A 22545-nucleotide genomic window follows, 5' to 3' on the forward strand; every position below is an offset into this window, starting at 1 on the left:
TATTATTTTTTATTATTTTGTAACTTCTAATCTATTTGGTTTCAATATACTCCAGACTTTGCTTGATAAAGAACGATGCCGGGAATGGGACCTGGGAAGTCGGAAGGGGGTCAGGGAGGGGGGTTCAGGGGGTGGGTGGGTGGGGAGGGTGGAAGTATAGACTCAATTTTCAGAACAATGAATGCACTTGGATACTGTTGCTTTTTTTTTCTTTTTTTCTTTTCTTCTTTCTTTTCCTTTTATTTTTCTTTTGTTTTAGTACAAAACAAATAGACCAATGAATACTAGAAATACACCGAAGCGGGGTGTAGAGGGAAAGAAGAGGGGGAATTAAGAGGGAGTGAGAAGGGAATGTAAGGAGGGTGAGATGGTGGGAAGGGGAGAAAGGAATGGCTGAGGGGGAGGGGAAGTAGAAGAGGGGATTGTTGGAAGGGAGAAATGAAAGTTGGAGGGGTAGAAGGAAGGGTGTATGTAGGATAGAAGTGTTATGAGTTGTTTACTGCTTCTTTTTTTTTAACTGCACAGTATTTAAGTGATTGTATAAAGGAAAATGAAAATGTAATAAAAGAATCTTTGATTGGAAGTCGGAACCCTGTCCAGGGTCCTCCACCTCTTCCAGAGCCGACTCATAAGGCCCCTCGCTGATGGAGTCTGTTTGCAGCTCCAACGGCTCCTGCTGGGCCACAACATTAATGTAAGTTTGATGAAACTACTGTTACATGTAAAGAAATAGGCTTCAGAAGAAATATTGGGTTGTAACATTCTAATTCCATTCACTGCCAGAAATTGAATGGCTATTAAGAGTAGCTGTTATTGCTGTGTCTGTGTCTTTTGCTGTTTTACTGCTCTTATATAAACCCTTGGGTACTACAGATAGTTCTATATTGGTAACAATATTAATTAGAAAGTATAAGCGGCCTAGAAAATAGTACCTCCGTAAGTAATTTGCAATCTCAGGGGCTCACTGGCTGCTTTACATAAAAGCAATGTGAACTTTGTATAGATTGTTCACCCAACACTCTTAACCAAGTTACTTAAGATCTATAAGCTGTATTTATACAACATGCTAAGATTGATTGATTTTAAACTTGGTTATTTTTTTCCTTTGGTCAATCTATTTTATTTATGATGCAAACTTCAGTGCAAACCACCAAACTGGAGTAAATCAGATATGTTGTCCGTATAGAAAGACTATAATAGACAAGGATAAATTCTAAAATAAAGAACAGAGTTGAAGAATTAATTTTATATTGATATTAAATGACAAGAAATTGAACAGGTCCCTTCTTTTCTGGGCTGGAAATAATAACAATGTTATGTCACAATTAATTTCAGCTATCAAAAGAGCAGGGACCCATTCAGGAAAGAGGCAGCAACAGTGAGGATGGGCCTAGATCCATGGGCATAGAGGTGCACGACTTGGAATCTTGTCAGTATTATGAGATTCAGGGATTTGAATTGGGTGGGCTTCAAAAATATAAGCAACAGGTTTTCTGTCCAGTTGCTGGGTAAGCATAGCCATGGTGGGCGTGGCCTAGTCAGCCTCCTACACCACAGCAGGGGGGGGGCGTTTTCACCTCCAGGCTCCAGAGGCTTTCCTTGAGCTACTGGGAGGGCAAAAACTGCCTCTGGGGGCCGGAAACGGCCTTCTGGAACTTCCAGGAGGCCCGTTTTTCCCTCTCCCCAAGTCTTCGCACAGGACCTGCACTTACCTCGCATCCAAAACAGGCTGTGTGGAGACTCCTGGGAGGGGCTGAGAGGGGAGGGATGGGTGGGGCCAGCCAGGGGTGGGATTTGGAGCTTCCCCGAACTAGCCATAACATTACGGGTTCTCCCGAATCCGGGCGAACCTGTAGCAGCGCACCCCTGATTTGAATCATGTTTAAGACTAGAACATGTGGTGTCAAATTCCCCAAAATTATACAGGATAGAATCAAAGGGTTAGGACTATATGCATATGTGGTTTTATATTTCTCTTGCATTATCAATTTATCTTTAATCTGCTTTATAAAAGGGGTTTGCAGCATTTCTGGTTCGAAGGCAAAAAAAAAACAAAAAACCCAAGGCCAAGGTCTCGTTCCAAAGCATAAATGTGACCTCAAACATAAATTGATGCACAGCTCTATTTGATATAATCAGGGTCATCTTGGATATGAAATGTTACAAATTTAACTGATATCCTAATGAAGAATTATGCTGCTCAAATTAAAAATATAAATACCTTTTCTGCTTTTACTTCAGCAGAACTCATATTATTTATTTAATTAAATATGTATACTGCCCATCTCAACACCCAAAATGACTCTTGAAGGCTTACAATGGCATAAAAGCATAAATATAAAAGCTATAAACTAACAGCATGAACTGGGTGGGTGGGCTTTGTTTCCCACTGTCAGACACAAAGAATCAGGACTACCAAGTTCCAGTTAAAATTTATTGCTCAGGCCTATATACAGGAATCTGGTCAACTAACAGCACTAAACTGGCATTAGATAAGAGTCAGTGGTGTTAGGAATATAATCCAACGGTTGGGTTGGCAATATACAAATCATGTAGCAATGCTGTATCTGTTTATTTAAATCATGCTGTAAAATGTGATTGGCTGCTGTTTTCCTCAATTGGCCATAAGAGGGAGCCAGAATGACTGTTAGCTCTCTGTTTTGTTAGATGCTGGGCTGATCTGATCTGAGTGTTTTGGAAGCTGGCTGTTAGAAAGTGCCGTGAGATATTGTAAGTTTTTCAACTGCTAGCAAACTTTGAGTACCGGACTGTATGATTATGGACTATGTTATTTGGATTATCCCTTAACTGAAAGACATTGATGACTGACTGTCTTATCTGTGTATGACTTGGACTGTTTGATGGACTCTGATACCTCTATTTCCACGAAAGTAAAAGCCTACTTAAACTGCAGTGCCTCTGTATGTTGGTTTGTATGTTCCCCAACAATACTCTCACAACGCTTCTCTGAACATACTCCCCAACGGGGAGCTTACCCAACACATGGAATTTAAGGCGAGCTGGACTTGGAGTGTTTGCAGACCCCTAATGATTCTAGGCTGAGTCCATTCCACCTCTAAGCTTTGCCTCTTCTTCTAAACTCAACGAACCAGTTAAAGCCAGCATAATGCTCCCAACTGGCAGAGCTAGGTTTTAAGGCTCTTCCGGAAGGCCAATGATGGATCTCACCTCCAGTGGCAAGATGTTCCAGAGGGAAGGAGCCCAGGCAAGAGTTGTTAGTCTAGAGCCGTGATGGCAAACCTATGGCACGTGTGCCACAACTGACACGCAGAGCCCTCTCTGCGGGCATGCAAGCTGTCGCCCCAGCTCAGCTCTACTGCGCATGCGCACGCTCCTCCTGATGGCCAGCTGGTTTTCAGGTCTCTGCTGTATATGCATGTGGGGCGCATGCATGAGACATGCATGCATACATGGAAGATCATGGGATCACACATGCATTCATGGGGAGCAGGGCACATGGGATCTCACACACACAGGGCAGGGCACACCGGGGGGGGTCACACATACATTGCATTATGGGTACACGTGTGTGCATGCTTTCATGTGTGTGCGCCTTCGGCACCCAGCAACAAAAACGTTAGACATCACTGGTCTAGAACCTCCACACACAGCATCTGTCTGGGGAAGTGCAAACCTATCCAGGACCAAAGATGATAAATCCTCAGATCCTAAGGCTCCACATATTCACAGCTACTCTATTTTACCAGAGTTTACCTAAAGCCTGTTGTCCCATATCCAGAGACCCAGTCTCCAGGCAACACAAAAGAGCAGACACAACACTTGGGTTATCTGGGATGGAAATGTAAAGTTGACTATACTTCATCTTTTGGTGTTGGATAATCCCACCCAGTGGCTCCATGTTAAAAAGGAATGTAGACTATTGAACCTTGTGGTATACCACAAAGCCACAGCCATGATATATAATGTAATATACATTAAATGAATTGTAATACTTTACAAAGGGATTTAACCTACTGATGTTTCCTGTGCCCAGTCATGTCTTACTCTAGGAGGCGATGCTCATCTCCGTTTCTTAGCCGAGGAAGCCAGTGTTGTCCGAAGACATTTTCATAAGACATGGGCCAGAATGACTGTATGTTAAGGTAAACGGAAAGTTGTTACCTTCCCACTGAAGTGGTACCTATTTATCTACTCATATTTGGATGCTTTCATACTGCTAGGCGGGCAGGAGTTGGGGCAAGTAACAGGAGCTCACCCCATTGAGCAGTGCTTGGGTCTCGAACCTGGGCTTCAGCTTTCTCCATTACCACAAAGCCTAATGTATTTTGTGGTAATCTGTGCCTCAACATATCCAAAGAACTTGTTCATTTTGCATTTCTAGGACTAGTGCAGAAGATACTACTGCTGCTGCTGTTACAGTAGTAATATCTAGTTATTTTCTAGATGTACCCTTATTCTGAAATACTTTATTTCACTACTTTTGTTTATGAGGCTGCCTTTAATAAGCAAAATATCCAATTGATATAGTTGAGTACAGCATCACAGGTATCTCTATACTTCTTTGGAGAATCCAGGTTTAATATTCCTTTCACAAACAGTGCACAGAAAGAGATGGAAGATTATCCCAGCTTTCCACAACATGGTAACCTATAAATACGTTTGGAATGTAACCTTAAGAATTCTTCTTAAGCAGGGCCAACATTTTTGATTGAAACTCTGGGAGAGTCTTTCCTAATGTAATTGAAGGAAACCAAACTGGAAAAAGCTAGATTATATTTTGTGCTTATCATCATCACTGCTTCTACATCAAAATGTATCACATGCAAATACTATTAATTAATGATGTTTTCTTTTGTGTATGCTAAATACATAACTGTCTGAGCATTAGTTGCATTGGTAAAAATCAGGTAGGTGGAAATCTTTATGCCAAGGATCAAAACATGGCAATTGCGAGTCTTCTAGTTCAGCACTGGTAAGACCTATTATTTTTTCAATTAAGTGTTTTAAAATGCCTAAAGTTTCAATCAAGTATGCTAATATCTCATGAGACTTCAGTCTTCTTGCCCGAGATCTTGAAAGATAAGACCAAAATCTTTCAAGCTTTCACAATCTTGGAAGATCTGAGCATTTTTATGTGAATGTTTATACATATCCTTGGGCTACTGCACTAGATCTTTTGATGGTGCCCAGCACATGAAAAAGTACCAATTTCTATTTTATATATCCCCAGATGATATGAAAACAACAGTAGCAGATTATCATAATCATTTATTCAAGAGAGATATGTGCATGAAATGAACGCTGAGTAAATCATGTCCACAAAAGGGGGAAAGAAAATGTTTCTATCTTTCATCTTCATATGTTCTGTCAATTGTTTAACATGTGTCTATTTTTGTTTCTTCTTTACCTTCTTCACTTGTGCTTTTGATATAGCACTCAAGGCAGACTGAGAATGCTGGCCTGTGTAGTCAGACAGAACTAATTTCCCCGACTGGGTTGGGTATTTGGTTTTCATAAGCCCTCTAAATACTGGCTGATTGAGCAAGTGCTTAAGCTGTTTCTTCATCCCCTTCAGCATCCTGTGCTTCTCGCTCTCTTCTCGCTCAGTAAACTGGCCCCCTATAATTAAAAAGAAAAAACAGAATAACACATAAGGCCAAGTTCATTACCGAAGTCATAATTTGAATGATTAAAAATATCCCAGCCCTCAAGTAGAAACACACAATGTTCTTTCTAGTTACATATATATAACCCATATAAATTGGCAAGGCTGTAACTCAGGACTCAGGTGTATAATGATCTAATTTGACATCCCAGTTTCAATGTTCTCCATTCCTATTTAAAACAATCAGTAGGCTGCATCTGATGTTACTTCTAAGTATTTTCCTCACTTAACTATAAGATGCCCAAATACAATGGCAGGGCACATATTTTTCATGTAGAGGCCCTCTGGTTCAATCAAGGTTCTCTTTCACAAAGATCTCTGACAATGCAGCTGGATAACAACAGTGCCTCAGATCTGGTGTGCTAGTGCCAACCACAGAAGACAATGTTGGGTGTGATGGCAGATGAACTTGTACAAGTCAATAAACTGTATTAACATTCATGTGTGCTTTGCATCTATTCATTTGGGAAGGATCCAGAGCGAAGTCTGCCTATCTATCTTAAAAGGCAGAGCATCATGTTTGAGAGATCGGGGTGGGGCGGGGGGTGGGGGGAGAGGAGACACCTCTCAACTTCCAAGAGAGTTGCAGGAAACTTCCAACTTTCCAGAAGATTGGTGGTAATATCAGTATCAGTGGAATGACAGGCCTCTCTAACAGGAAAAGTGTCTCCATTTCCAGCCACAAAATCTCATAAAGTGGTTTAAAGAGCCACAGTCGTGCAGTGGTTAGACTGCAGTACTGCAGGCTACTTCTGCTGACTGCTGGCTGCCAGGTGTTTGGCAATTCAATTCTCATCGGTTCAAGGTTGACTCAGTCTTCCATCCTTCTGAGTCAGTAAAATGAAGACCCAGATTGTTGGGGGCAATATGCTGACTCTGTAAAATGCTAGAGAGGGCAGTAAAGCACTGGGAAGCGGTATATAAATTTAAGTGCTATTGCTAAATATCATGGTACTGCAATTTGCTAGCAAGATAGATTTTGGTAACATAATTTCCATCCATTTCTTTTTTTCTCTATGCGTATTAACAGCACAAATAGTTGTTTGCCTCCCAGAAACCTCCTGCTCCTGTTAGCACCTTTATTTTTGGAGAAAATAGAATAAAATATTGCACTACTGAATATGAGTAGCTTGCCATTGAGTATTGGTGATGAGGGGTCCTTGATGCTCTCTGAGCTTGGTTGTTTTCTTGCAGGTGTTTTATTACACAAACTAGATTGGGTAATGAAACATCTGCAAGAAAATAACCAAGCTCAGAGAACACCAAAGAGCCCTCATTTCAACCCAGAGCTACAAATATTCTCTTTTAGCTTTGGTAATATGGGTTAAGTGCGCTGAAGGGATTTTAAATGTCTTGTGTAGTTCAAAATCATCTGTCTCCTCATTACGAGAAAAAGGTGAGCAATTTCTGTCCTTGAGTCATAATAATAATTTTGCCAGTACTGCGGGAGCTGATGTCTCAAATGCAGTGATGCCACTTCTTGTCGTTTTAAGGTAGGAAATATATGAACATTGTAGTTTATGTTCTAAAATAGCATGGCACTGAATTCTTAAGTAGCTTTCCCCATCCTAAATCTCTTTCTAAAAGAACATGGAAAGGGAAAGAAAATGTGGATCCTGCCTACCTGCATGATATACTAAAAACAAAATTGCAATTATGGTTGCACAACTGCAACATCTTAACTCCAGGATACAATCGCCCAAAAGGTGCTCATCTCATCTAAATACCTCTTACCAAGTTAGAATGAAGCCTGCAGCTGAAAATTTCGTCCTTGCCCACAAATAGCTACATTTATTTTAGATCAAAAGAGACATGACCATATGGGCACCTTCTAGAATGGGAGCAAATGATAGCATAGATTTTGCATAATTTCAGAGATGCCATCATGATGCAACCAGGACTTTCAGCCATGTGGCCATTCCTTGTGACTGCATCCTGGCTAAGAGAGAAAGCATCTTTTTGGATACCTTCACAGCCTGCACACTCATTCCTACTTGCCTGTTAGCTCATCATCGTCCAGATCAAGTTCAAGTGCTTCTGCAGCTTGCTGGAGCCATGAGTTTTCGTGCTTGGCTCGGCTGTTGAAATACTCAATCTTCTCAATCTGCCTTGCCAAATTCACACGCTCCTGAAACAAAGAAAAGAGGATAACTAAGCTATCAGGTTATATGCATTTGTGAATCATACAGGGACAGAAAACGGGCACAAGAGAAAAGTATCCTAAAGCCCGGTAAAGGTGATTGAAATGGCAGAATGGAAAAGCTAGACAGAAGAACCTGGATAATGTGTAGCTTTTCTGCACTGTTATATAAAAAGAGTAACATAGTAGTTTGCTTAGCTTTGTGGGTCCCAATTGTGTACTGTAATGACCTATATTATGGGTGAAAGAACTAGCAAGGTGGAATATGGGACAGTCTGATATATCTTAATTTTACAACTACAGATCTATGATAAGGCATGTATTATATAGTCTTATATAAGGCTTTATAGTATGCTTTATAATAGATCTTTAGTTGTAAAATTAAGGTATATCAGACTGCCCCATATTCCACCTTGCTAATTCATATACAACAGAACCATATAAAATATCATTGAAGGATGAATGTCTAAATTATATATTTTTGTTTCAAAAAATAATTAAATGGTGATAGTTGTAAAAGTGTATAAAAGCAGGGAAATTTAGACCCAATAAAGCTGACTGCCAATTGATGCAGGACAGACTAAAAAGATTCTTTGTATCTTGCCTGAGTAATGAAAGACAATGAAGATGTCTAGCTTAGAAAGCTTTTACCTGATAATTACATCAATTCACGATGAGGATAACTCTTCAGTGACTATTTGCAGCAATACCTAACTGGAATCAACAGAAACAAGGTACTCTGACTAATTGTTCTAATTGTCAGGAAATTTCTCCTTAGTTCTAGATTGCTTCTCAAAATAAGATGAAATTTCCTGACAATTAAAACAATTAATCAGTGGAACCACTAACCGCCAAAAGTTGTGAATGCTCCAACACTGGAAGTTTTTAAGAGATTGGACAACCATTTGTCTGAATGGCTGTCCAATACAATGGTTGTCCAAAAATAGTTCCTTATCAAACTGAAACGAGGCATTGAGCAGGGGGTCACAAGATTCAACCCCAAGGTCTCTACTCTTCAACTTTTTTACTGATTAGTTAAAAAAAGAAATGGAGAAACGGTTTATCAAATTTGCAGAGGACACAAAATTGGTGGGATAACTAATACTCCAAAAGAGGAAGATTTAAACAATCGTGGCAGGGGTCTGAAAATGATATATTGAGATGTAACTGGGACAATATGCATTTTTTCCACTTAAGAATGTTAATCAAATGTGCAGTATAAAATGTGAAATATTTGGGATGGTAATCGTATTTCTGAAAAAGATCTTGGTCCAGAAGCTGAATATAAATTGAATACGAGTCTGTAGAGATAGTCCTCGATTTATACCCATTCATTTAGTGACTGTTCAAAGTTCATAACCGCACTGAAAAAAGTTACTTATGACTGTTTTTCACATTTACAACTGTTGCAGCATCCCCATGGTCATGTGATCAAAATTCAGGCGCTTGGCAACTGGCGCATATTCATGACCGTTGTACTGTCTCAGGGTCATGTGATCACCATGGTAACCTTCCCTGGAGGCTTCTGACAAGCAAGGTCAATGAGAGAAGCCAGATTCGCTTAACATTTGCAAGATTCATTTAAGAACTGCAGTGATTTGCTTAACCACCGTGGCAAAAAAAGGTCGTAAAATGGGGTACAATTCATTTAATAAATGCCTTGCTTAGAATAAGAAGTTTTGGGCTCAGTTGTGGTGGTGAAGTTGAGGACCAACTGTAATGTAGTGAGATGGTGGGTGAGCCAAGAAGACAAAGGAACCTTTGGTGCAGTATTTTAACAGATTTGTTCAACAAAGAATGAATCCAATTGTCTGAGTTCCAGATTCTCTTGTTACCTTAGGTCAGTAATGGCGTCCTAAGATAAAAGGAGATTAATTGTTCTAATTCTCAGTAAATTTATCCTCAGTTCTAGATTGCGAGCATTTTGCACTCATCTGGGCCGCAACCAGAAAGAGGAGCTGCCCAGGGGGCATGCGTGTGCCAGAAAATGAACTTTTGACAAGTCTTCCGGTTTCTGGTGCGCATGCGCATGCACGGATCAGCTGGTCAGTGTGCATGTTCATGCAGGAAAATGGAAGACCAGCTCTTCCAGTTTCTGGCACTGCTGCACACACAAAGGTTAGCTGATCATTGTGTGTACATGCACGTCAGAAACCTGAAAGAGGAAAGGGTGCCGCGGTGCATGCCAGGCAACATGGCTCCACATGCCGCTTTGAGCATGCGTGCCGTAGGTTCGCCATTACGGCCTTAGGAGCAAATTCAGGACCACAGGCCATAATCACCTTACAAAAATAAACACCAAAACTACGTAACTGTTCCTATACACAGGCTCTCCAATTAAGTTCCCAAATTGAATGGAAATGACCTTTTGTTTTAAGATCTCCACGAGCCAAGAAAAGTTATGTGGTTAAATGCATAGATAAATCTGAAATAAAAGTTAAATTTTACCTTGATTGCTGTCATGTAGTTTGCCTCAACTGGAAAGAAAGGAAGCTCTTCGTCCTTCTTCAGCGTTTTATAAATCTTTTTAAAATTAATCAAGTCATGGGGCCCAATCAGTAGCAAGCTCAGGCCCTCATTGGCAGCTCTGGCGGTCCTGCCACTTCTGTGAACATAAAGCTCGGATGTACGGGGAACCTGGAACAGCACAAGAGATGCAACAGTTCCACAGAGACAGGACAAAGCTTATATATAAAGACAATTCTGTAGAAGCCTTTCCAGCAGAGCTGGATGGGTTACACTATTGTAATGTGACAGCCTGAGTAAGTTCACAGAGATGCAGAGAGTACCCAAGGTCAAAAACTTCTGACTCTGTAGAACTACTCTACAATTCTATGTAACCACTGAAAAGTCATAGACCTTAACACTCTGGTATCTGTTACTAGAATGACATAGATCATTTTCTTTTTACGAAGACGTGATTCTGGAAAATTGCTGGACCACTCCTGGAATGCCACATTGAGATGGACTAGTAAAGATCAGTCTTCCTCAGAATGTTCCATCTTGGAGAGAGAATATTTTATGTATAACTAGCTGATAACCCAGGATTACCTGGGTATTTATTTATAGGGGGGAAATGTCTGGACCAAACGTAATTTTTAATGTTGGGGGGAAATGTCCGGACCAAACGTAATTTTTAATGTTGGATTTTTCCCCTTACTAGAGGGAGTCCCCTTGTGGAACACTGTGAAGCCGTTACCATCGCAATTCCACTGCGCTGTACAGTAGAATAATTTTATGGCAGTACAGTAAAAGCCATTTTAAGGCACAGTAGGCTGTATCTTAACAGAACACACACCTCAAGGGGCTTTAGGGGTGTCTTACTCCCATAGTATTTGTTTCCAGAGAGTAAGTAATCTGTGTACCAAGTTTGGTTGAAATTGCTCGAGGCGTTCCAGAGTTATGCTGGAAAACACACACACACACACACACACACACACACACACAAAGCTCTTCTTTCCTTATGAAGAAACTTAGGGTTAGGAAGGTAGGGGCAAGGGAATACAAAAGGGTTAAGTCTACCACTTGAAGATGCTTGAACCTTTAAAAGATGTATGCGAAGAGAAAATGTTATGGACAGCAACATCAAACTTCACTACCTTTCTTTCTACATGGCAATGCCTCAACTCTCAGAGATGTATATTTCTCCTCTGTCAAGTAATAGTCTAGCTTATGCATCAAATTCCCTTCCTTTTGCCATGTTAAAACTCGCAAAGAGACCATAAAATCCATCTGTTCTTTTAAAAATTGCATAAAACATAACTTGCAAGCAATAGCTGGAGAGATAGACATTTTGTTTTGGTACCTGGTAATGTATGACATGCTGTACATAAGGAATATCAAGACCACGAGCAGCTACATCTGTTGTCAACAGGGGACAGCTGAAATTACAGAAGGACAGCAGCAGTTTATTAAACAGAACAGGGAGGGAGGGCTCTTTACAATGTTCTCATCCGCATTCTACCAGATGGTCAGGTGGGTTAACCCAGCAAAATAGAATCTGTGAATATGTTACAATGAAGATAAAGAGATTAAGTTAGAGCATAGTGGACCAAGACAAACAGAAGATAACCTTATAATATATGAATTGTTTTTTTTAAAAAACTCTGGCTGGATTCTTCTAAAATTTCACATTGAAACTTATTTCCTTAGTCTTCATGCTTCAATGCACATGCTTATTTCTAACCTTTTTAAAATCACAATTATACTCAAAGAGATAATGCATAAAAAAGGTCTCTTATACCTTGCCCTCCCTCAACCATGCATGGCCTGGCAGTTGGATCCTTGCTAGCGGTTCAAAATTACAACTCCCATTCTTCCTAGCCACTATGCCTATTGAAAAGAATTAGAATTCAATGCATCTAGATGTGACCATATTAGGAAAAGCTGACCTATTTTTTTTTTTAACCCTGACCCATTTCACAATAAAGGGAGGTCTAAACATGCACATTATCCATTAACCTCCAGACAGTGACAACTTTCAATAAGGGCATATAATCGTACAGAGATGTGATGAAAACAGAGAAATGATCAAATTGGAAAACTCGGTGGGAACACGCTTTCAAGGATGGGACAAATACTGGGAATGGGAACTCTGAAAATAGTAAATAAATAACAAATAAAAAACAAACAAACCATAGGGTGGGCTGGAAATCTGGATCCTGTTTTTTTTTTTTTTTTTCCAGAGTTTCTATTATATTAGTATCACATTCAGAAACACTTGGGGGTTTGTTACATGAACAGAGAGGCTTGTGTTTAACAAACAAGCCAAATTCTGCTGTCAAATTACTTAACCAAAATACTTGTGAATAAATTAAAATGTATTGACTCAACACTATATCTCTTAATATTGAAACTATTCTAGGCTCTGAAGTTGAATTTCAAAATACATGAGAAATCCTGGGCTAGGTGAGGCAAGACCATAAAAAGGAAGATCCCCTCTCAGTTTACACAATGGCTTAAAACAGTTTGCTGTCTTAATAAACGAAGAAAAAAAAAGCAAATAAATCAGTCAATTGTGATTAATGAATATAATTAGCTATAAGCTATAGAATACAGCTTTAGAAAGCTAAAGCCTTTGGTGAGTAAAGTTCAATTCCTGGTGACTCCACAGGAGCATCCGTGTCGTTTCTGCAGCAACAGAACAAAATAGGTTTTGTCACGGCCTCCTTTTGGGATTGTTTTTCATTTCCTATTCTAGCCCACAGCTAGAGCATTTCCGGGTGATCTCCCAGCCAAAATCTGATCAGCTAAGGTTGGCTACTGATTCTATCAAAATGGATGAAGTGTTTTTTGATATGGTGGATGACTTTGAACTGAGAGATATTTGGCGAGAAAGAAACACAGAGGAATATGATTTCACTTTCTTTTCTGATAGACATCAATCCCTTTCTAGGATTGATTTCATACTAATCACTAATGATTTACTTTCTAGGGTGAAGAAGACAAAGATTGCGGCTAGGGTCCTTTCGGATCATAACCCAGTTTGGATGGAATTGGGAAGGGTGGTACAGGCAAGAAGGTCCTGGAGATTGAATGAAAACTTATTTAGAGATGAAGGCAGCATTTCTTAAAACAAAAATAAGAATTATTTTAAAAAGTAATATAAGGTTATTCTCTCCCAAAGGAGATTCTAGCAGCTTTTGACAGTATAGATCAGAGATGGCTAACCTCTTCCAGACTGAGTGCCCAAAGCACGTGCCCCAAAATGCAATGTGTGTGCAGCCCACTCCCCACACGCCTGCATGGCCCTCTTCCACGTGCCTCACGCATGCGCAGTAGAGATCCGACAATGAGCTGGCCAGCAGGAGGCACGCACACATGCATGGTGGAGCTGAACTAGGGCGACCGCTCGCGCGCTCACAGAGAGCGCGCTGTGTGCCACCTGTGGGCATGTGTGCCATAGGTTCGCCATCACGGGTATAGATGAATTGTCAAACTCTCTTTTTATTCTATTTACTTCATTTGTTTGTGGAAAATTCCTGAGCTTTTTTATTCTCTCTCTGCTTGCTTTTATTGGGCCTAACACAGAAGTGATCCATTTTGGACAATTCCTTTTTACTAGAGAAACAAGCATATAAACTCAATTTAGCCTGTGTATGTATGTGTGTTCATGCATACATACTCACACATGTATTTTCATTGTATAAAATACATAATTATATTATTTATTCTTTACAGAATTGTTACTTTAGTTTACATTTAGAGAGCCACTTTGATGTAGTGGTTAAGGTGCTGATCTAGGAACAAAGAGATTGTAAGTTCTAGATTTGGTTTATGCATGAATGCCAGCTGTGTGAGTTTGGGCCAGTTATTCTCCCTCAGCCCAACTTACCATAGAGGGTTGTGGTGGGGAAAACAGGAGAAGGAAGGCATATTGGTATAGCTCATGAACGAGCTATAATATAAAAAGAAAGCTGGGATAAAAATCTAAAACAAGAGAGAATTAGATGCTGACCTGTTCCGTTCGGCAAATCTCTCCAGATTTTTTAACCTTTGCTTCTGGTGCATGTTTGCATGAAGAGGCAGTGGATTGCAGTCCATGATGGTCAAGAGTGCAGTGAGTCGTTTGATACAATCTATGCTGTTTGCAAAAACCATGGTTCTGCCTGGATATTGTAACAGGAAATAATAAAGATAGTAATCTTTCTCTTCTGTATCACAATGGATTCTGGTCTCTGTAAGAGTCTCCACAGTTGCTTCTTTTCTGGTCAAATCTATCACTTTGGGCTTTCCCCTGATGCCCACTTTTTGCATCAACATTTCCAGCTTGGTCTTCCTGTCGATTTTGACAGCATTTTTCTTCTGCAGAACTCTAGTGGGAGCTTGATGGATCAAAGTCAGGGTGGCAGAGAAGACAAATATCTGACGTTTTGGGTTATGCTGTGTGTCGCTCAACATTTCCAGCAACTGAGACAGCTCTAAAAAATGCCCCTTCTCCACCATCCGGTCTGCTTCATCAATCACCAGGCATCTGTCGGATGGATGAAAAACAATTTGAAAGTTTTTATACAAGGTATCTGGAAATGAAACAGCGTTCAGAAAAGCCTAATTTTCTTCCCCATAGCAGCTACAGCAGGTCCTTAGCTTGATCCATCAGGGCATTTCCAATGTTATTGCACTGATTATGTCCTCACTTATTTAAAATACTCTGAAAATAACATCTTCTCATCAGATGTTATGATTATCTATCTATCTATCTATCTATCTATCTATCTATCTATCTATCTATCTATCTATCATCTATCTATCTTCTTTTCACCTATCAGCAGCTGTCAGATTATAAATGGGTTATCAATTTTTGTTGATGTTGTACAGGAAATGCCCTAGAAAAGCAGAGATATATAATACAACAGTGTACAGGTAGTCTCTGACTTATGACCACAACTAGGTCCAGAACTTTTGTTGCCGAGTTCTTTAAGTGAGTCACATCTAATTTTATGACCTTGTTTACAACCTTGTTTATGCCCTGGTATGGCCGTTAAGCAAATCACAGTCATCAAGTGAACCACGTGGCTGTTCAGCAAATCTGTTAATGGACTAGATTTATGCAATATACTGTACTGTGTCATAAACCGTACTGGTGTCGAACCCAAAAATTAACATGTGTGTAGCCATCTTAGATAGCGCTATATTATACTTGTTTATTCTTTTTCTCTTTTCTTTGTCTGCATATGTAAAGGGGTTTTTTCGGGCTCATCACATTCTTTAGGTTGAGAGACAAGAGTTGATAGTGAGGATTATTTTGGTTAGGTGATATGCTTTTCCATGGGAACAGAAGCTGCTCCTGCTGAGAATGGAATGTGGAGTTTGAAGACACAGGGCAACGTGGATTGAGTGTTTATTGGAGAATGTGACTTTTGTGGGATGTTTCTAACTTACAATATTATGTGCTGTAATTCCGGTTTATGTCAGATCCAGAATTACAACAGACTTGCCAATTTGATGCTTGCCTAAATAAAAGGAAATTTTGTTTTGGAAGATGGATTTGCCTGTTCCTTTTTAAATGGAGCTTATCACTTGGAAACCTGACATTCGGCTGAGTTCATATATTATGCTAAACAACCATCAGACCCATTGCATAACTTATTGCAACTCCAATTACAGTTAATAGCAGGACAGAAAAATATTTAAGATCCTAGGACAGGAATGAGGAAACTGGTTTCTGAACCAGCTAGCACAATCAATAATTTAAAAAAAACACCATGTACCTTGATACAATTAAGATTAGCTTATCAGCTATTACTTTCTGAGTAGATCCATACTTTAATTGCCACCAATTGATTACTGTAAGGCATCTGGTATGGGCTTCTTTTAAAAAGTGATTGGAAGTTGCAATGGATGCACAGTGCAGCAGCCAAACTGTTAACAAGCATATTTATTTATTAAATGTACATGTTGCCCATCTCTAAAAACCTATTCTGGCCAGTTTATTCTGGGCAGTGTTTATGTTTATCATTTAAATATAATCATTATATTTAAATCATAAATATGAAAGGCATTAAACATTAAATATGATCATAATAGCATACAATAGCCAAGTGCTTATTGAAATAATTTAAGCTGTGATTGGCCCAAAGAGTTTAGGGTTTGATTATCAGAGGGATTGCTTTTTTGGAACAATTTTCTGATTACTACAATCAATAAGAATAGCTCTGTGAAGATGTCCTTGATGTCAGAAAGCTTGAAGGATTTTAAAAAAATAATAATTCACCAGGGCAATAGAAATAATTTAACCGTAACTCTCCCAATATTCACAAAGGCAAAAGCAAATTTTCATAATCAAAAAAACAATTTAGCATTTTTAAAAACACAAAACTACTTCTGCAGCTGTTAATGATACAAATGCTATGAAATCACAGAGACCAATCTCCTAGTTTGTTTGCAATATTATTTCATACCTACTTTAAAAATAACCTCAATTATTAATGTGACAAGTCTGAATCTCAGAGAAGAGTCTCAATGATTCTGCACAAACCATATTTTTCTTAAGACCCAGAAATATGTAAATATATCAAGAGTTTCAGCCTTGAAGAGACCCCTGTAATACCTGAGCTGCCGTAGACTGGAGAGATGGGGCTGCTTCTCCTGGATTAGCTCCCACAGGCGCCCTGGGGTTGCGATGACAATCTCTGGCTTCCTCTTCAACATCCTCTGCTGCTTTTGAGGAGCCATTCCTCCCACAAGGATGGCTGTTTTAATATCTGAAGCAAAGAAACGAACATTTAAATGTATGAATCACTGCTCTTGCTGTTACATTCAACTCCAGAGTATTTCTAGCAGAGGAATAATGGCATTTACTTTGTGAGAAGGCACTGGGTGACGGGCAAGTAATTTTCTTGCAGCCAGCTCAGTGTCTGAAGGATATGGGGCACATCACTGGGAATTTATTTATTTATTTATTTATTTATTTATTTGACTTATATATCGCTTCATAGGGCTTTCAGCCCTCTCTAAGCGGTTTACAATTTTTTTAGCAAATTGAGTCAGCAACTTGCCCCCACAATCCGGATCCTCATTTCACCCACCTCGGAAGGATGGAAGGCTGAGTCGACCTTGAGCCGGTGAGATTTGAACCGCTGAACTGCAGATCACAGTTAGCTAAAGTGGCCTGCAGTACTGTACCCTAACCACTGCGCCACCTCGGCTCTGTCACCTTATCTTTTGCAAAAGCTTTAGGCACCCGTTTTGCTCCCCCACAATGAAAAAATCAAGCTCTCATCACATATAGAACTCAAATTAGGGGATTTTTTTCTGAGCCAATCTATATTACTTTACTTTTCAACTGAATTTCCTTTGCCATAGTTTGATTATTGATATCTTCTAAACAGATCTTTCTAGAAAACAGTTTGGTTTTACCTGTGTAAACTTGGTAAGCTCACTTTTTTCCTCTAAATCATGACTCTTTAAGAAGAAGTTAAAAACTAGAAATCTCCACATAGGGCTGTAGAAAGTCAGCTTTTAACTTCCTCCATTGACGAAGCTGATTAATTTACCCCTACTCTTTGCTTCCTTATTTTTAACCATTTAGCAATTCATAAAAAATCATCTAATTCCATAGTCATTAAAGTTGTTCAAAAAGAGCCTTTGATGAAGAATGTTGTCAATAGTTTTTTAAAAAGCTATGTATACAACACTGAGAGTCACTTTTGTGAGATTGGTAGCCCTAAGCGTGTGATTAAAATAAATAAATAAACATTGTTCCACTCGTGTCCATGTTGATATCCTCAGTAAAAATGAGGAAGACCAGATCTACTTTTGCAAAATCTATGCTGATCGTTAATCTATGTAGAAACTCCATTTATCATCGTGTTAACTTATTCAAACATTCAATAAAAAGCTACCACATGATATGTATGTTTAAAAGATTATTTGTCAGAAAGTGTGACTGTTCTTAAATCATTTAGATCATCATTGATCAGAGCTAAAAACTATGGCACTTTCAAATTTATTGCTACATGTTTCTGAATATGTTATTAAAAACATATAATAATATTTCATGGAGCAAGACAAGAGGTTTTAGACACTGCATTAACAGACAGAACTATTTATAGGGATTGCCATTAGTATTCCCTTGCAAATACTTCTAATTATACTGCTCATAAATAAATCAAGGAGATAATAGCTCAATTGTAGGCCAGGGTGTTTTACATGCTGAATTGTAGGCAATTATGGACTAATTGGAAAAATACTCTGACCCAGCATGACAGTTACCTAGTATGTTCCTCCCTGATTTAACAAGGATCAAGCTACTATACTCTACTTTGTCATAGGATCAAGAACAAAGATCTATTAACAAATTTTAACAGGTAATGAGAAATAGAAATAAACTGAAAAGCCATATAAACCTAACTTCTATCAATGCAAAAAATATACCTATGTCAGGTAACTGCTCATTCAACTTAAAATTTCTCATAAAGAGAAGACTCCACATCTGGGAGCAAACACAGCTGCAAGTGTCAGAAAGTTCCTCCCGATGTTTAAATTGACTTTCTTGTAATTTAAATCCATTATTTTCTGTCTTTAAGAACAGCAACAAAAAAACCCCCTAATTTGTTTCATTACTTGTGAATGGGCTTTTTAGAGAGTACAGACTGCATCCATAGCTCAATAAATTCATGAATAAATTAATAACAATCTTCTGTGTTCTGAAGAGGCTTTGTTTTTTGCTAGTCAGGGTCAGCGAAGGAAGCCAGCAAGACAGCAATATCTCAGCTAATATTGAAAGCTTTAGTTTGCTATATTTCTAGAGATTAAACAGACAAACTGATCAAATTCCAAGCATATGTTCAAAGCAAAAAAAAATTATATATTTTTTAAACAGCCAGGATCCTCTCAGAAAGCTGGAACTGCATTCCGTATCATATTCTATACTTTTCCTGGAAAGAAGGGAAAAAGAGTTCTGCAGAAAAATTAAATATTAGGATAAGAAACCTGAAGCAATATTCTAGTAGGTAGAGACATACCTGTGAACTTGGCCACTGCATCAATATGATGCTTTACTTGGACAGCCAGTTCCCTTGTAGGAGTCAAGACCAATCCCAGAAGAGGATTGTTTTTATCTTTAACAGAATTCTGTTTTGGGGAATCCATATCAAATCCTGGATCTTGTAATAACTCCATGGAGTTTACTGCCACAGACTCATTGTCATCTGCAGAAGCATTAGTTTCATCTGTATCTGAATTTAGTCTCGTTTCTTCACTTGTATGCTGCTTTGTCATTTCATCTTCACTGTCCGCTGCTTCTTCAAACGTGCCGCTTGTCATGTTTTCTGAGCTGTACCACTGTAGAATGGAATGGATCACCGGAATGGCAAAAGCAAGAGTTTTTCCACTCCCTAAAATGCACACAAACACCAAAATTAGGACATATGGGAATCCAGCATTATGCCTTAACATACAGATTGTCCCTTGGAACCACAATTGCTATTACACAATTCACCCAAAGGATCTTTCTGATCTTTTTTACTTATTGAAGACATTATAAAAGGAAAAGTCTACTTTTGAGTAGTCAATGACCAGGCTGTGAGATGCTATGTTTAGAACAGGATGTATTTAATTCATTAAATACATTAATAAAGTACATGTCATTTGTTGAATAATGGCCATTCAACTTCTTCTATCAAGGTTAAAAAGACTTGAATGAATAATCTTTTTTTTTATAAAAAAAGTAAGCTCCATGTTGTAGATCCCTAGGCTGTGAAAGGGAGCATGAATAAAAGGAGACTATTAATTTCACTTAAGTCCTTAGACAACTTATCAGTCACATCAGGAAATAGAATAGCATCAGTTTGATTAGTTTGTATTGATTGGTAATTATTATTTGAGAATTTTAGAAACTTTCTTTTGATCAATAATGAAGCACATCAAAGAAACTACCTTGCATTCTAAGGTTGTGTCAGCCTTTCCAGGTAAGCCAGAAAAAAATTATTAATGTCAGGGTTACAAGTAACACCCCTAATGAAAGAAGACTCAGAGGCCTGAGTTTCCTCAAAGTTCCATTTTATTAGAGATGTCATATTGGCACATCTGGGAAAATCCAAATCTGAAAGTTTCCAGGTTCCCCACCCAAATGAAAGTTCAAGTCTGCCTAGCACCCACATGATGCTCCATCACATGATCCAATCAGGCATCATCCAAACTGGAGATGCCTCCCAGTCACCCCATTTCAGCTGCATGGCCAGTCGACCTTGACTTTCTGAGAAAGAATTTTATTATGGCTACATAGCACCCACTCTCTGTATAATCCCCCCTCCCATTTTCCCACACTAGAAAATGTGACAGGCCTGAAGTCCAAAAGTAGAACATGGCTTCCAGGTTTGACAATTACTGTTTTTTTGTTACGGGACCAGTATGTGCCAAAGCAGCACAAACTATTGCGCTGTGTAAACCTGCTAACAACAGATAGAATTATGCACAAAACCAAAAACAAAATCAGTTTTTGTTCCCAAGCAACCCAAATTTTGTTATGAGGGCTACATTCTGCTACTTGAACAAGGTTACACACTACACCTATTTTGTCAGTGATGGAAAAGGATAAAGTAGATCACTGCAGTCCTTACCATTGATTTCGCCCTCTCCAGTTTCTTAAGGCTCTGTTTGAATATTTTCAAAGTTAACTCTACATTCCCAAACAAAAAAGGAATGAGTCTTCACACTTTTGCTGGGCATTTGTCAATTCACCAAATACAAAATCTAGAACAGCAGAATTGAGTACACACAAAAACAGTATTTTTACTATTTGTATTTCCATGTTTTATAGTATGGGGCATACCTGTTTCAGCAGCACCAAGGATATCCATGCTATCTCGAATTGCAGATGGTAGAGTTAGTGCTTGGATGGGAGTTGGTGTACTGAACCCCAATTCACTCAATGCCAAAAGGACAGGTTTAGGAACAAAGAGGCTCTTCCATGCAGAAACATCCGCTTTGTGATCTGATTTTGTGGATAAGACTTTGGCTGCCCAGTTATTAGCTTTTTTGGAAGCTCCAGTTGGTTGAAGAACATTTTGAGGAGAACGTGATTTCTTCTTTTTCCCTTTCTTCTTTTTTTTGGGGAGGTTTCTTTCCAGGCCTGTGACCTCCGTTGGCTCATAATCATCTTGCTCATACTCAACAAGGGCTTTTTCACAACTGGCATCCTGTTGGATTACTTTTTCCTCTACTTCAAGTTCCTCTTTCTTCCTTTCTCCATGTTCTATTTTTTTTCCTTTTTTCCTCTTTTTGTGGGGAGTGGCTGGACATAGTTTTTCAAGATCTTCATCATTACGTTTTCTTTTTGCAGCTTTTTCTTCTCCCACTTTCAAGGAAGACACCAGTTTGTAATTGGCAAGTTCTTCAAAACATATTATGCCTCCAAGCTGTTCATCTGCGAAGAGATTTGGGTCGATCTCAATGGGTTTCCATTGCCCTGTGACTTTGATGCCTCTTTGTTTCGGTTTAGATGATGCTTTAAACTTGTTTCTTTTAGGCTTCATAATGGACCTTTAAACAAAGGAAAAGAGAAACACTGAAAGTAAGACTAGGAGTTTATAACCAAGCCAGACAGCTGAAGATGATTGAATTACTGTCCCATCAATATGGAATTTTCATTCAAGAGTCTTTAGCCTATCTATCAGACTGCCACATCTCAATCTGTCAGAAATTACTCAACGTGGTAAAGCTAGAAAAGAATATTTACTACATGTTCAGATGAAACCAGTGAGCTAAACTGCTCCCCATCAATGTGGATACTCTCCTTATATTCACAGTAATTAATTATTAATTATAACAGATATTTAGTTTTGGGGTTTTTTTGCTTTTCAGTTTTGGAGCTGTGTGACTGTTGGTTGCAGCCAGCATTTCTGCCTTAAGAAATGCAATCTCCCTGTATAATCACGACATTTTCCCATTTAAGAGTGTTCCTTACTAAAGGGTTAGTTTAAAAAGTAAGGAATTAAAATTACTCACTAGTAACATCTAGTCGATTTCTCCTATATGGAAGTGGAATTTAAGACATAGAACCTTTTTTTTCTCCAGAGAAGTTTTATGTGTCCTCTGAAACTCTTGCACTCATGCTGGGATCAGAGAAGGAACAACAATGCTGGAAAAATATTCACAGATGGCAGCTTTCATTAAGATCTATCTTAGCTATGCAGTATGATTTGTCTTAATTAAGCAATTCATGTCTTTAATTATAAATGCAGGGCTAAATATGATGAGGTTGAAGTACAAATATTCATTCTGCTAGTTCTTTTTGGAAAAATAGTAAAATGTGTGT

The 22545-nt window shown here is 38.8% G+C and overlaps 1 protein-coding gene across 5 annotated transcripts in view; it reads right to left on the reverse strand.

Moving 5' to 3' along the window:
* Positions 1–5233: 5233 nt before the first annotated feature.
* DDX24 (DEAD-box helicase 24) overlaps positions 5234–22545 on the reverse strand; it is a 40527-nt gene continuing 23215 nt past the window's right edge. For 3 of the 5 annotated variants that reach the window (XM_032233550.1, XM_032233525.1, XM_032233559.1), the window contains exons 2-9: positions 21061–21770; positions 19253–19624; positions 16837–16990; positions 14245–14760; positions 11593–11668; positions 10236–10424; positions 7646–7775; positions 5234–5601 (exon numbers count right to left, since the gene is read on the reverse strand). In XM_032233550.1, coding sequence (XP_032089441.1) covers positions 5369–5601; positions 7646–7775; positions 10236–10424; positions 11593–11668; positions 14245–14760; positions 16837–16990; positions 19253–19624; positions 21061–21763 — 2373 coding nt within the window. In that variant the 5' untranslated portion in view covers positions 21764–21770 and the 3' untranslated portion in view covers positions 5234–5368. Of the gene's footprint in view, positions 5602–7645; positions 7776–10235; positions 10425–11592; positions 11669–14244; positions 14761–16836; positions 16991–19252; positions 19625–21060; positions 21771–22235; positions 22369–22545 lie in introns of all 5 variants that reach the window. The other 2 variants (XM_032233541.1, XM_032233533.1) reach the window with 2 other exon arrangements.

The sequence above is a fragment of the Thamnophis elegans genome, chromosome 1, assembly GCF_009769535.1.
Source record: "Thamnophis elegans isolate rThaEle1 chromosome 1, rThaEle1.pri, whole genome shotgun sequence".
Taxonomy (NCBI): Eukaryota; Metazoa; Chordata; class Lepidosauria; order Squamata; family Colubridae; genus Thamnophis; species Thamnophis elegans.